This window comes from Rutilus rutilus, assembly GCF_951802725.1.
Source record: "Rutilus rutilus genome assembly, chromosome: 25".
NCBI classification, from domain to species: Eukaryota; Metazoa; Chordata; class Actinopteri; order Cypriniformes; family Leuciscidae; genus Rutilus; species Rutilus rutilus.
The window spans coordinates 22,380,114-22,394,272 of NC_140229.1; the positions used below are offsets into that span (position 1 = coordinate 22,380,114).

The following is a 14,159-nucleotide window of genomic DNA, read 5'->3' on the forward strand; positions in this document are numbered from 1 at the left end:
TTTTCGCTCGTACCAAAAGCAAAACTCAGCCAATATGGTTCACGTTCACTCACAATTATCAAATTACACTCAACTTCAATAAAACAATTTTGCCGTTCTTACCCAGAGATGCTTTTCTGTTTTTCCCGCAATCGTCGCGGATTTTTTTTAATCCTGGTGGGAGTTTTTCTTTCACTGGTCCTGAGTGTGGGGTATTTGCCTCTCTCTCTCGTAATCTGTTGAGTTTCTATCTCAAACCGTCGAGGTATAAGACGGCTGCCTAGTGCTGCCGAGGTTGTGCACTTTCCCGTCAAATCCGTTCTCAGGACCAGGAGAAGAAGCGTCCGCACAGGATCCCTCTTCTTGACACCAGCTGTAATAGCAATTTTTTATCTCACTGGGAAAAACAGCATCACAGGGTTAAGGAACACTCAAAAGGCAAAATTGTAATAAAGAAGAAAAGGCCTTTATTCTTTGAGGAATCTTTTCGCAACCGCAGCCACCCAGATGTGAAACAGAAAGCCTACTGACATAATAAAACTGAGACATTTTATACAGGTTTCTGACATTCTTGACTCCTCCTTTCCCTAGTCTCTGTAAATTTCCTTAAAGACATCTAGTATGGACTGGTTCTACCGGCAGGTTATGCTGTTCTTTGTCCCTGAGAAGCCAAAAGGCCTTTATTTACAATCTTTATCCCTGAGAAGCCAAAAGGCCTTCATTTACAATCTAGATGACCTCCTGCTGTTCTTTATCCCCTAAGGGGATGGCATGGGACCCCTTGTTTATTGTTAAACGACCCCTGTATTCTCCTGGCTGGATCCTTTCTCGTGCTCAGGTGTAAGTTTTTATCACCCTGTCTTCCTGTCCCTTCTTCAGCTGTTAGAAAACCCTCACAGAAATATATATGGTCAGATGCTTTTACACACACTCAATTGAAATCAACAAGTTTAAATGAATGGACACAAGAACAATGAATTTTTCATTAACAATACTTTTACAGAAATCTTCATAAATCTTTTTTAACAGAAACACACAGTTAAAACACAGTCATTTCACATTTATTTTCTGATTTTTTTTTACTGAAAAACATGCAGTTAATTATATGCATGATTTGTTGTGACTATACATCACTGCATCAGCAACTACACAGTTACTGTCAGTTAATTAAAGCAACATGCAGCATTTCATCAGTGTTTCTCTGCTCATCCTGGACTGAAGCTCAGGCTCTACTCTTCAACACAATGGTGACACACGAAACACACCATACAGAAACACTTTAAACCCCAACAGAACATTAAACACTAACAGATCTCTCAGGATCTCAGCATCTTCACTTATTACAATCCAGACTTTATTTCTTTCATACTAACATTCTTATTGAGAATTAACAGAGGTTTAGAAGTTGAAGTTTTATTGAAAAGAATAAAGTTTGATGTCACCATGATGGAGATCAGTGTTTGCTTTAGTTGGGCTCTTGACCTTTTAGTGTTTAACTTTAATGTTTCTCTGGCTGCTTTAACTGTGTAACTGCCCGGGCTGCCCAGTTATTGGCTGGAATTAATCAGTGTTGACAGATTGGCATCTTTTGACTTCGTCGGCTGGGGAAAATAAGCCGGTGTTATTTTAACACCAGCTTAGGCGGGCAGATAAAGTTAAATTGTAGGGCAGATTTGAGTTCAATTGTTTATCTGTGACAGAATCATTGTTGGGGTGGATTTTTTGCTGAAGGGAGCGGGTTTTCGATCATGATTGGGTGGAAATAAGTCAACCCAATCTGGCAACACTGTTTACAGTCGACCCAAGGCGCGCACAATCTCAGCACGACGGACAGGTGGAGCCTCAGCGGATTTTCTACAACATCACATAAAGGTATGCTCCCCTATTATTTTGTTTAGATAACCGCGCTAAGTTTTGCTGATTTACATTACAAGCAAAAGTTTTTGTCGTTAACATGGTACAGAGATGGTTGCAGTGGGTCGTCAGTATTCAATGATGTGTGGTAACACTATGCTAACAGATGTAGTGAGCTTGTATTCGTCTGAAATGGAACTTAGCTAACTGCTGTACCATATTGCATACAATTGAAGCTAATGTTACTACTTACCAATACAACTGCTCATTTTAATACTGGGCTAGCTGCTAATGTTACAAAATAGAGCCCTCTTGCTATTTAGTGGTAAGTTAAGTTGCTTTGGCTATATACAGTGTCTGAAATTGTCATCGTAGGTGCATGTCCAATACTTATTTGCAGCTGTATCATACAAATAAATAATTAAAAAATCATATATTGTGATTTCTGGATTTTTTTTTTTTTAGATTATGTCTCTCACAGTGGACATGCACCTACGATGACAATTTCAGACCCCTCCATGATTTACAAGTGGGAGAACTTGCAAAATAGCAGGGTGTTCAAATACTTATTTTCCTCACTGTATTCTCTATTCCGTAATGGTACAGTAGCCAAGCTAACTGTGTGTGTGTGTTTTAACCCTAGATACTTCTTAGCCTACACTGGGGAAGACGGTAAAAGTGACATGACCACAGGACGTAAGTACCCCAACATACACATGTTCAAATTACTGTGTGATATGCTTTAAGAACTATAATGCAACTTTAACATTAGCGCTCAATAGTTGAAATATCCAGCAGCTAACATCATGCGCGGAAGTTGACATTGGAAGGGGGTGGGGACGACACGAGCCTCGGTAGGACACGAGCACGCAGCTGTGTGTGGGAGCCGTTACACTTCCCTTCCCTGCTGCTGAATACTTAAAGTGACTTACGGTACAGCAGTGTCTTTGACGACATGTGACCGAATGCCCTCTTGCCGTTTGCCCCCTTCCAGCTTATGGTCTTGGCCACTTCTTCAGTGAACATCCGAGAGAGGATGTTCCACGCCACTCTCTTCACATCTTGGCCACCGATCGTGGCCAAAGAAGAAATCTAAAAGTAAGTCACAAAACACCTTAAAATACAGACAAGGTATAAAGCCCTGATGTAATAACTTGTACGACAATCTTTGCCCCATCTCCACCCCACACCCACCACTTTACCAATTAGAGTTGAGAGTGACAGGCAGGAGCATACCATTCTTTGTTTGGCTGCTGCATTGGCAGCATCTTTCAGGAATGCTTCAAGCTCATCCACCGCTTCCAGTGATTCGATGGGCAGCTGAATGCATTCAGGACACTCTGGCTCTTGAGCTGTTGAGGTGTTGAGCACCCTGCTGCTCAGGTGATTGACCTTGGCCACCAGCTGGTCCTGCTGCTGCTTAATGTGCTCCAGCAGGCTTAAAATGTGGACCTGAGCAGCTGTTGAATACATAGTATTATAGAAAAATTATTCCCCCTCCATTCCATGCACTTAAGTCCCCCCATGTTCCCTGTGGTTAAAGTCAAGGTATTATAGTTTGTAGTTACAGTTATTTCTTACCAGAGCAGGGAATGGTTTCTGGGCCATGTCTCCCACCTCTCCAGGTAGGTCTGTAGACCTGGCTTGGCTCCTCTGGCCCCCGTTGTTGCTGGTTGCATTGTGCAGGTTGAGAGAGGAGTGTCTGTGGTGGTAGTGGTGGTAGTGGTTGGGGAGGGGCAGTTCTGCCAAACACTGTGTTGTTGTTGGGGTTGAGGTTGGAGGTTGGAGGTTGGAGGTTGGAGGTTGGGGGTTGGGGGGGGGGGGGGGGGGGGGTTATTGGTGTCAAGCTTATATAACATACACAACACAATCACACAGACTTAAGAAACATTCACAGAGGACAACTGTAGGATGACTACATATTCAGTATGCATAGAGCAGATAAAGCTAAAAGCTGGATGGCCCAGGGAAGAAAGGACTTCCTCAGCCTGTCTGTTGAACATGCTAGTGACAAGAGTCTGCCACTAAACTTGCTCTTCCGTGTAGTGAGTGGGGGTCATTTTGTGGTTTGTGTATGTGTTTTTTTGTGGTGGAGAAATAGAAACTTTTTTTTAAATGATTAGGACATGAATACTGTTGTAAACTCAGAATCGAAGACCAGGAGACTTGGTTGTTTCTTCAGCAGGATTCTTTATTGAGATCAGCTGCAGTCACAAAGTCTGACTAAGTGAATGTTCTCTTACAGTTTATATACATTTAGGGGCAGGGACCAAAACTTGGTGATGAGACAGGTTTAGGAACCGGTTCTAGACTGAGAGTGCTCCCCACCCTAATCCACTCAGCATCTCTATTCAAATGCTGAGACCCGAGTACAGGACTGGCAGGACTCTCTTGCTAAAACACAAACTCCAAGAGCCATTAAAGCTGGGGTAGGTAAGAATGGTCTAAAAAACTTATTTTTCAAATTTGTTTAAACTTTATGTATATATCAATACATAATTAAAATGTAAGTATTCTGAAAAAGAAACTATAAAAATCGAGTGTATGTAGACCTCTAACGACTGTTTTAAAGACAGCTCATTATTTCCATTCAGTCCACCCTCTCCCTTCTGGGGTCCTTCCAAAGCCACGCCCCCAAAACACATGAACGCGCGACTCCGACAGCTGAGCTGGAAGACGCATTATTTACCTGAGACGAGCGGAGAGGAAGGAGCGCAGTGCATGTAGCATCATGTCAGAATCACATGTAATAAAAAAATCTAACTTTATCATTATGAATATAAACAAATAAGATGTATTTTAGTAGCCTACTCACTATCAAGCTATCATATCGATATTGGTAAAGTTTAAAATATATATTTTTTGATTCGCTAACGAGCTATAACTATAAGGCAAAGCTAAAAACAGGTTGCATTGATACACGTTTTTCCATTTCCATTAGTTGCACTGTGATGAAGATGAATTTCGTGTAAGATTCATAACATATAACGTTAGGCCTACTAGCTGTTAAACATGTATTTTGTTATGTAAAGTTCCCCCCACAGCGGAGCCTGCCGTGAACGCGCAGGCTAGTAAACATGCAGGGTCACCGATGACGACGGATAAGGTCGCTAGATATAAGGTTAGCAGGTTTCAATTGTTGCTTTGCACAGTGCGTGACATTTTATCTGTATGTTATGCGGCTAGAGTTTTAACACTGAGTCAATGGGCTCCGACGGGCTTGTTTATCGTCATCGGTCTTTTTCCGTTTACCTGTCTTTGTTGTATGAGCAGGTTCCACTCGAGAAATTGGCAGTTTTGGTTGTTTGTCCGCCATTAGCACAGCTGCTCGGCACACCGGCAATCTTGATTTTGAATGACGGTACGCGCTGTGCAAGAGAGGGGCGATCAGAGCGTACGCAAACTTGATTGACACTGCTAAGACACTCCTCCTGGCTCTGAAGGCATCTGATTGGTTCTTTACATTCGCACCGAATGGCAGTGATTGGTCAGAGTTTTTACTGTCCTACAGCTGCTACAGAGGTCTGATTGTTTTCATTCCTTTTTCTGAACACATAATGTATTGACTACTCTCAGGATGGAAGGACCATTTCACCCAGTATAAAAAAAGTGTTTCTGAACAGGATTACCTACTATAGCTTTAAGAGTTTCAGTAAAACAGGACTGACCGGAGTCTTTTGCTAGAAAACTCTGATAATAATAATTTATACCTAACCTTAACATGCTAAATTCAATGTAAACCTAAATTAAACATTTTAATAAATTTGTAATCCCACAATACTCTCTGACTCTTACTTTCACAGAGCTCTGGACTATTTGCAGGGAGTTGGTGACTTGTCCCAGCAGATGACCCGGATTTGGACCTCTTTGGGGGTCGGTAGTCCTCCTCTACATCAGTGTCACCAAAGAAATGTCTGTTTAACCCGTTCAGACCTGAATTATGTTTTAGGTTTCTGAAAAATATAAAAGTACATTTTCCCAGCTCATGAGGCTTCTATAAATGAGACCAAATAAAAAAATTAAAAAAAATGTTTTTTTTGTCCATTTCAATGGACGTCACGTCAAAACAGGTGTACTTCACAAAAATGTACCAACATAAAATTAAATAATAAACATAAAAATTGTTAGTATATACTTAAAGCTTTTTCTCAAGGTCAAAAACCTTTCAACAGTATACCATTTCAACTTTAATTTTGAGGTTTTTGTTTTACAGACTGCACATTGTTTGTAATAAACTAAATATCTTAGAATCAATCAATATGGTCATGTTAGAGTCATTTTCTTTGCGAATCTTTCTTTTTTAGATCAAAAACTTGAACATTACAACATTTCAACTTTAATTGTAAGGTTTTTGCTTTATAGATCGCACATTTGTTTATTCATAACAAAATAAACCTAGGAATCAATCAACGAATTCACGTTAGAGTAATTTCCTGTGTGCATCCTTGAAACAATTTCTCTGTTAGCGATTTTCTTGTATTTCTACAGTACATTACTGGCAGCACAGTTGCCATGCATGATGCATGTATTTTGATTTCCAGTAAATGTACTGTAATTCACTTTACAGTACACAAGATCAGTACTGTAAACTACCAAATAGTACTTTACTGTATTTGTACTGTATTTTGTAATTTGATCTGCTTTTGCTGTAATTAATTATACGGTGTTGTAATATCTATATTGAGAAATTACTGATAAATGTTATTATAATTTTCAAAATAATTACTAATAATGATAATATTATATCACAATAATATAATATGTAGTTATTAGGAAATATAGGCTATAGTAGGAAAAAATATGGAAATCAATGGCTATACTGTCAACTGTCTAGTTACCGACATTCTTCAAAATATCTTCTTTTGTGTTCAGCAGAATAAAGAAACTCATACAGATTTGGAACAACATGAGGATGAGTAAGTGATGACAAATATCATTTTTGGGTGTACTATACCCATAAAGGGATAGTTCACCCAAAAATTTAAATTGGCCCATGATTTACTCACCCTCAATCCATCCTAGGTGTATATGACATCGTTCTTCTTTCAGACGAATACAATTGTAGTTATATTAAAAAATGTCCTGGCTTCCAAGCTTTATAATGGCAGTGAATGGTTGTTTCTGTTTTGAAAGTCCATAAAAGTGCATCCATCCATGATAAAAGTGCTCCATGGCTCTTGGGGGTTAATAAAGGCCTATTGAAGCGAAGCGATGCGTTCGTGTAAGAAAAAATAATTCATTTTCAAGTTACGCTTTCGATTTATGTCAAATCCTATGTTTCGTTTGGCCGGAAGCTAGTCATTTTACTTTATAAAGTTTTAAATACGGATATTTTTCTTACATCTCCATCTTCCTCATCATCACTCCACATAAAGTCAACATCTGAGATACTTCCATCAGCTATATGTTCAAGCACTTCAAGAACTATATATTCTGCATATGAAAAAGTAAAAAAAAAATGTATCGGTACTGTGATATAGATTTTTATATAAGAAATTTCAATCAGCATTACTGGACTTCAATTACTGGAATGTGATTTCAGTAACAGGCTTTTGAACCCACTGTCCATTCTAATGGACAGACACATTTGAAAAAATCCTGATTTAAAATGTGAAATTCTACAATCGATTTTTAACTTTAATTAATAAGTTCAATCTTTCTATTTTACATACAAACTATGAAATACTGGCAAACATATCAAAAAAAGTAAATAAAACCACAGAAAATGTTGCTTGCTTCTGTGTTTGGAGTGAAGTGCTGACATGCTTCTCTTCAAAGTAGTGTTTTTTTCTATAATTACTACATGCAAAGCTTTACTACCATTTGATTGGATGACAAGCGTCCAATCTAATGGACTGCAGGCTTTAAACTAGGTGAAATGCTCCAGAAGTAAAAAAAAAGGGGGGTTGACATGTGATGTCCATTGTAATGGACGCAGGGTCTGAATGGGTTAAATAAAAAAAAAGATATTTATCTACATGCAAATCAACATTTAAAGGAGACAGAGAATGGTTGAACAGGGCATTGATCTCTGTTCTGTGTTATGTGACTGAGAAAATGGCCCAGGCTCAATGTCGGCCCTTACAGACTCATAGACCTAAATGCACGTTCACGCTAAGTTCACGAGAGTTTAGGGTGTTTTGCTGTCTCGGTTGCTTCACCCTGTCCCAATCATGCAAACAGCAGGGTGAGCACTCACAGCCTGGCAAAACTCATTCATTTTACAGCGTGAGTCAGTTAAAGGATTAGTTCATCTCAAAGTTGAAAATTGTGTCATCATTTACTCACCCTCAAGTTGTTTTAAACCTGTATGAATTTCTTTCTTCTGCTGAACACAAAGAAAGATATTTTGAAGAATGTCGGTAAACAGACAGACTTGGGTCCCATTGACTTCCATAGTAGGAAAAAAAAATGCTATGGAAGTCAATGGGACCCAAGTTACAGACATTCTTCAAAATATCTTTCTTTGTGTTCAGCAGAAGAAAGAAATTCATACAGGTTTAAAACAACTTGAGGGTGAGTAAATGATGACACAATTTTCAACTTTGAGGTGAACTAATCCTTTAAGTCCATGAGGGCTCAGGGCTTAAGTCTCAGGGAGGACATTGAAACTCCGCCAGTAAGATGTATTTTTGGTGGAGATTTCTAAAGCAGAAATTTACATGAAACAGTGGTTCAGAATGTCCAGCATTCGTATGTTTTTGTATGCAGAGAAACTAACAAATATAAGGTTAAACTGTTTTTTGATTTTGTCTTTTTTTTAAATAAAAGTATATGGTGTTAGTGTTTGTATGTGTAACATTAAGGAAAAACACTGACTTCACTGTTGTTCTCCTTCTCCCAGGCCGTTCCTGTTCATCCTCAGTTTGGAGGTCCGAGGTGCTACATGTCAGAGCCTTCTTCAGGATTTGATGTGCCTCCATGTAAGTATCTGAAAGGTAAACATGGAGCTTGACATAAGTCTTAAGGAACACGCCACCATTTTATGAAATTAATTATTCACGGTCTCCCCTACAGTTAGATAAGTGCGCAAAAACATTTTTGTCACTTATCTTACTCAAGGGGAGACCGTGAATAACCCAATTTCATAAAACGGTGGCATATTCTTTTAAATAGTGGTGGTAGTGGATTTGTAAAAACCACTTTGCCAAGAAACAACTTTGAGATTTGGCATACCAGATGATTTGATGATTCTGACATCATGTGTCTGCCAGTCATCCTGTGGCTCCTCTCCATGTTTTACAGCCCTATTTATTCTTTCATCGCTGTTATAAGTTGGCCACGTTGCACAACCATCCTCGTACCAGCTTTGGGGCACCACTGCTACGGTTTTACTGGTAACAAATTCAACTACATGGAACATCCTTAATGGAGAAGACAAGAAAAGAAACAAGTGTGAATGCACAGTTATTGTGAGTCAGAGTAAGAAGATCTAGTGGAAAAAGCTTTGACATTTTGTTTTTATTGATTTTGATAATATAGGGGCTCATGTGAAGTGTCAACTTGCACAACACTGATACTGACAGTTGACACCTGAAAGATGATTAACTTCAGCAAAGTACTTACAGCAACTTATCAGCCCGTTTTCTGATGCAGCAGAACCACTGCCAGCAAGTCAAACTTTGGTCAGTCCTCAGACCCTGATCTAAACTAGTCATGCTATGATTATGATTGGTACTGAAGAAATGAACAAAAACTATCAATTAATGTAATGAAGTAACTAACTAATTAATTAATGTCTGAACTAATAAACTGATTGAAATGCATTTTTTGCATGTTAATGCAGGAGAGGAAAGGCCACAAAACCTTCCCTGTGGGGCAGGGCGACACATTTCCCATCAAGCTCTGAAACACTGGCAGCCTTGATGATATCAGATTTTTCTGAAATGATGTAAATATTCAGTGTATCCGAGCTGAATGGGTAACTAAAGAACAATGACTTCCTTCTATATTCCTTATATATTGCATAAATGCCCCCTCCAATGCATTCCACAATATTTTGGATGCAGACAATGTCATTTCCAAACCTGAAGATGTTATTACCAGTCGATGTTCTGAGAGTCCACTTCTCAGTGGACATCTCGCCATACTGTGCCTTGATGGCCATCCCCCCAACAATAGGGCCCACAAAATGCTGCCGTCTTAAAGTGCTGCCAGGTAATGTGACCTCCCGAATTTTTACTTCTGACAGACGCTAATGATCTGTGCCAAAGGATATTCCGGTTTTCTAACCAGTTTTTTTATCTTCTGCAGATAATTTTCATATGGGAAGACTATACCCATATGACTATACCCACCTGCCAGATGGGTTATGCAGTGTACATTATACACAACGTGGTGTCTCCCATAAAGTGTAGCAAAGTGCTGCACAAACGACTTCAGTAAAGTGTCAGCATAATCAGTGAGGTAGGAAAATTTTGGGCTTGCTAAGATGGAGATGCCAGAGAAGAGAAGCATAAAATTCTGATACAGGTCTTTGTCCAGAAAAATGGCCAGCATTACAGGTCCAGTGTACAAAAGAAATTGTCTTAGCTCAGTAGCCTTCCAGCGATCCAATTCTCTAAGAGATCGCGGCTTTCTGGCAAACTCCACCGGAATATAAGGCCTCATGGATACCAATTTAGCAGACATTTGTTCAACTATAGTTGCAGGGACACGGACAGTCAGAGGACCACGAAGCCACATATTGAGCAAGCGCCTAACGATACCCAAGCACACCAGGTGCATGTAATCTAGGGGAAACTGTGACACCATGCCAACCCCAGTACCCTCAAATGCATGTGGCCCCTCATGGTGATGTATCTCATCTAACCTGTCATTGAAAGACTCATCCGTCCTTAGTGCATAATCTTTACATGGAAAACTCATTCGGCTCTGTTCGTGTCTACCAGGGTTTGTGCATTTATCACAGCCGTGGTAGGCATTATGACTTTTGGTGTGTTTCACAAATGCTCTTGCCGGTGTGTCACAAATTACTGTATCAAGTTTAAGCGTCAAAGTCTTTCCCTCGAAACAGAAACCCTTTTCCAGATGAACTAATTCTTTGGTGAATTCTTCGAGGAATTCTTTTGCTGATGAAGGTTTTTTTTCTCCAGAGTATAATGCGATCACTACAGGCTCTTTCATAGGGACACTGAGCAGGAGACCCAGGATGGGCCACAGCTGAACACTTGAGCTTTTAAATAATGGTAGCCCATCTATGTTTATTTGTAGCCTCAAAGTTAACCCATCAGTTAGCGTGTGTACATACCCGCTGAGTGTAGAACTAAGTGAATGGATGATGCCAAAATAGTAGTATTTTCCCCCTGCCTTCTCTTGAATGGAATATTTAGTTGTTGTCCTAAGGAGTGTCCTGCCATCCTTTGGAAGCTCAGAATGGGAGAGGCGAAGGATGCCTAGTAGGGCAGTAAGAGCAACCAATGAAATTCCAAAGTGTCTGGCCCAGTCCGCAATCTTGTCAGATAAGGACATCTCATAGATCTCATCTTCAGGTTCGGAACTATCACTGCAACTAGCTAAGAGACCCTCAGTATAGTCTGACTCAAACTCCATGCCACCTTCCTCTTCATGAAAGACTGCTCCTGCTGCAATACCCGAGGTATCATTTGCACATTTAGCCCTGTCTCTGTGTCCATGTCAGTCAGATTGAGATAGTCATCCTCATCCCTAATTTGTTCAAGTCGTTTTCCCACATCTACACGGGTCCTCCGTCTTATGGTGGAGCTGGAAACTGGCACAGTCTTTCTGTTCATTTCCTCTAAAGAAACCAAACATTTCACCAAACATTTCAGAAAGCAACCAGTGAGGGGTTAAACGACCAGATTTTTAAATGCTGCTTCAAGTATTTTGGAGTCAACCAGCCCATATCCCTGTTCTTTGAAGCTACCAAGTGCTGCCGACAGCACTTAGTACAACGTAAACCGAATTTTGCGAACTAGCAGCTAACGCTAACAGATGGAGGCATAAGAAAACTTAACTTTCTTACCCTACATTACTAGTCAGAGCATCATCAAACTGGTGTCATTAACTAGACAAGACATGAGGATTCTGTACAAAAAACCCAGCCCATTACTATAGACCATTTCAAGATAATTCCATTATCAGCATCATAGTTGTTCCCACAAGGCTTCCGTTTTAACATTCCATATGTTATCTTAATGCAGAGGAAGTAGATTGGGATCAAAATAGAAGCATTGTTTTTGTTTATCTTGTTGAAAGGCTCTATATCAACACCTTAGCATTTAACAGTGACGTCACTATTTATGCTCCAACAATGAAACAATGCAATTGGTGATATATCCTAAATGTTGATCTTACTTCACACAGGTGGAACAGTCCTCGGCCCAAGATCCAATAACAAGCTGCAAAGAAAACAGAATTATGTTAAATTGTGATTAGGATTATGGATACCAGTATGCATCTGAAGTGGCATGACGTTATAGCTATCAGTCTTTTCTGTCGAGATGAGTCAATTTGGAAAATAAATAAATAAATAAATAAAGTCAAATAAATAAAGTTGGAAAAGTATTAAATCTTACTTTACTCAGATATTCGGATAGATGAAACCGTTGATCAGACTGGTAGCACTTGAACAAACTGTAAGCTGAAACAGAACACACACACACACACACAGTCTCTTAATCTGATATTAAATAATTATCTGAAACAACATTACATGGGGAGGTGGTTGAAAATATATTTGTCATGATGTAAACCAAAATGAACTCAACCTAACCAAACCAGTGTACAGTGTTAAATGCTGTAGTGGGGACCAGTGTCAGTATTTGACTAAATATCTGGCTAAATCAAGTTGGAAAAGTATTAAATCTTACTTTACTCAGATATTCGGATAGATGAAACCGTTGATCAGACTGGTAGCACTTTAACAAACTGTAAACTGAAACAGAACACACACACACACACACACACACACACACACACACACACAGTCTCTTAATATGATATTAAATAATTATCTGAAACAACATTACATGGGGAGGTGGTTGAAAATATATTTGTCATGATGTAAACCAAAATGAACTCAACCTAACCAAACCAGTGTACAGTGTTAAATGCTGTAGTGGGGACCAGTGTCAGTATTTGACTAAATATCTGGCTAAATCAAGTTGGAAAAGTATTAAATACTTTACTCAGATATTGGGGAGGTGGTTGAAAATATATTTAGGCGGTCTCTGACGTGCCAGGGCGGGAAGTGCCCTGATTGGCTCAAGCGTCTGAGCCGCCTCGCCATAGGTTCGTGCAGCATTTGCTGCAGCACAGCCAATGACCGCTCTAGACTCTAGACCGCAACTTTACTGCGTCACAAAAAAATTGGCTTCAATATTCTCGAGAAAAGGAGTTTTCCCGTAATACGAGACCTCTCGGAACACAAATTTAATTGAGAAAGGTCATAACACTTGTATATACATACAACCGGCGTAGCGTCATAGCACGTCTCTGAAAAGGTTCACGCCCACTTTTAGGGGAAAACAAACCGGCGAGCGCCATACACAGTATCGGATTGAGGACGTGTAATAACCCTTACAAACATGTAATTTGTATTTAAACATTTTTTTTTTTCACACAATAGGCTACCCCTATTATGTATTTGTATTTAATTAAATTTTTCCACACAGTATTTTGTATTTTTATTTTATTTTAAATACATTTCCATGTATTTATGCCCATCTCTGCCTGCCATTATCATCAATATCTTGCTGTTATGGAAATATCATGAATTACGGATGATGCTATCGAAAGCTAAATCAGGCTAGTTGTATGGCTGGACAGAAAAGTGCACTCAGTAGCTACTCTAAATATAAAGACATAATATTATACATTTAAAGATGTTTACTTCTTAAAACCGAAGTAAAATCATTCACTGGCTACCTGGTGACTCGATGAGGTACGAGTAAATGTCCGGGTAAGACACTTCTGGCCACTGGGTGGGGTTGTTAGACCAATTTGACGCTGGTCGGGACATGTTTTTAAGTTGCCCAAATTAAGTTTATAAATGTATCGTTCACACTCTATGGAAGGCAGGGTGGACATATAATTACTCGACATATTTCATCTAAGTGATTTCTGAAGTTATACACATCTGCCGGCTGTGTACGGACGTTGTTTTGTGCCGCTATTTTGTATTGAAGTCTATGGGAAGTCTGGTTTGTTTTCCCCTAAAAAGGGGCGGTTACGAAATTTACAGTTAAGTTCCCGGATGTGCCGGTTGTATGTATTGTTACTGTTAGTCTAACTGATTTTATTGTTCTCATTTGTAAGTCGCTTTGAATAAAAGCGTCTGCTATATGAATAAATGTAATTAATAT

At 39.4% G+C, this 14,159-nt stretch overlaps 2 protein-coding genes across 2 annotated transcripts in view; one reads left to right on the forward strand and one right to left on the reverse strand.

Moving 5' to 3' along the window:
* Positions 1-14,159, forward strand: part of LOC311285105 (protein AMBP-like) — a 64,292-nt gene that overhangs the window by 26,023 nt on the left and 24,110 nt on the right. The gene's annotated exons all lie outside the window — the stretch shown is intronic.
* On the reverse strand, positions 2,721-12,429 carry LOC311285109 (uncharacterized protein). The gene is made up of 8 exons (XM_084400569.1): positions 12,372-12,429; positions 12,151-12,194; positions 9,010-9,197; positions 8,653-8,764; positions 5,629-5,747; positions 3,415-3,585; positions 3,070-3,293; positions 2,721-2,925 (listed from the first exon to the last, which is right to left on the reverse strand). The coding sequence occupies exons 3-8, from the start codon at positions 9,194-9,196 to the stop codon at positions 2,752-2,754; spliced, it is 987 nt and encodes a 328-aa protein (XP_084256695.1). The 5' UTR covers position 9,197; positions 12,151-12,194; positions 12,372-12,429; the 3' UTR covers positions 2,721-2,751.

Bases quoted from the DNA above. Each gene is read 5' to 3' on its own strand.
- LOC311285109 (XM_084400569.1), bottom strand. From the start codon at position 9,196: ATGTTCCATGTAGTTGAATTTGTTACCAGTAAAACCGTAGCAGTGGTG. The intron at 3,586-5,628 runs GTAAGAGTCAGA...ACAACAACACAG, and splicing joins TAGTCCAGAGCTCTGTGAAA to TGTTTGGCAGAACTGCCCCT. The intron at 3,294-3,414 runs GTAAGAAATAAC...TGTATTCAACAG, and splicing joins AGAAACCATTCCCTGCTCTG to CTGCTCAGGTCCACATTTTA.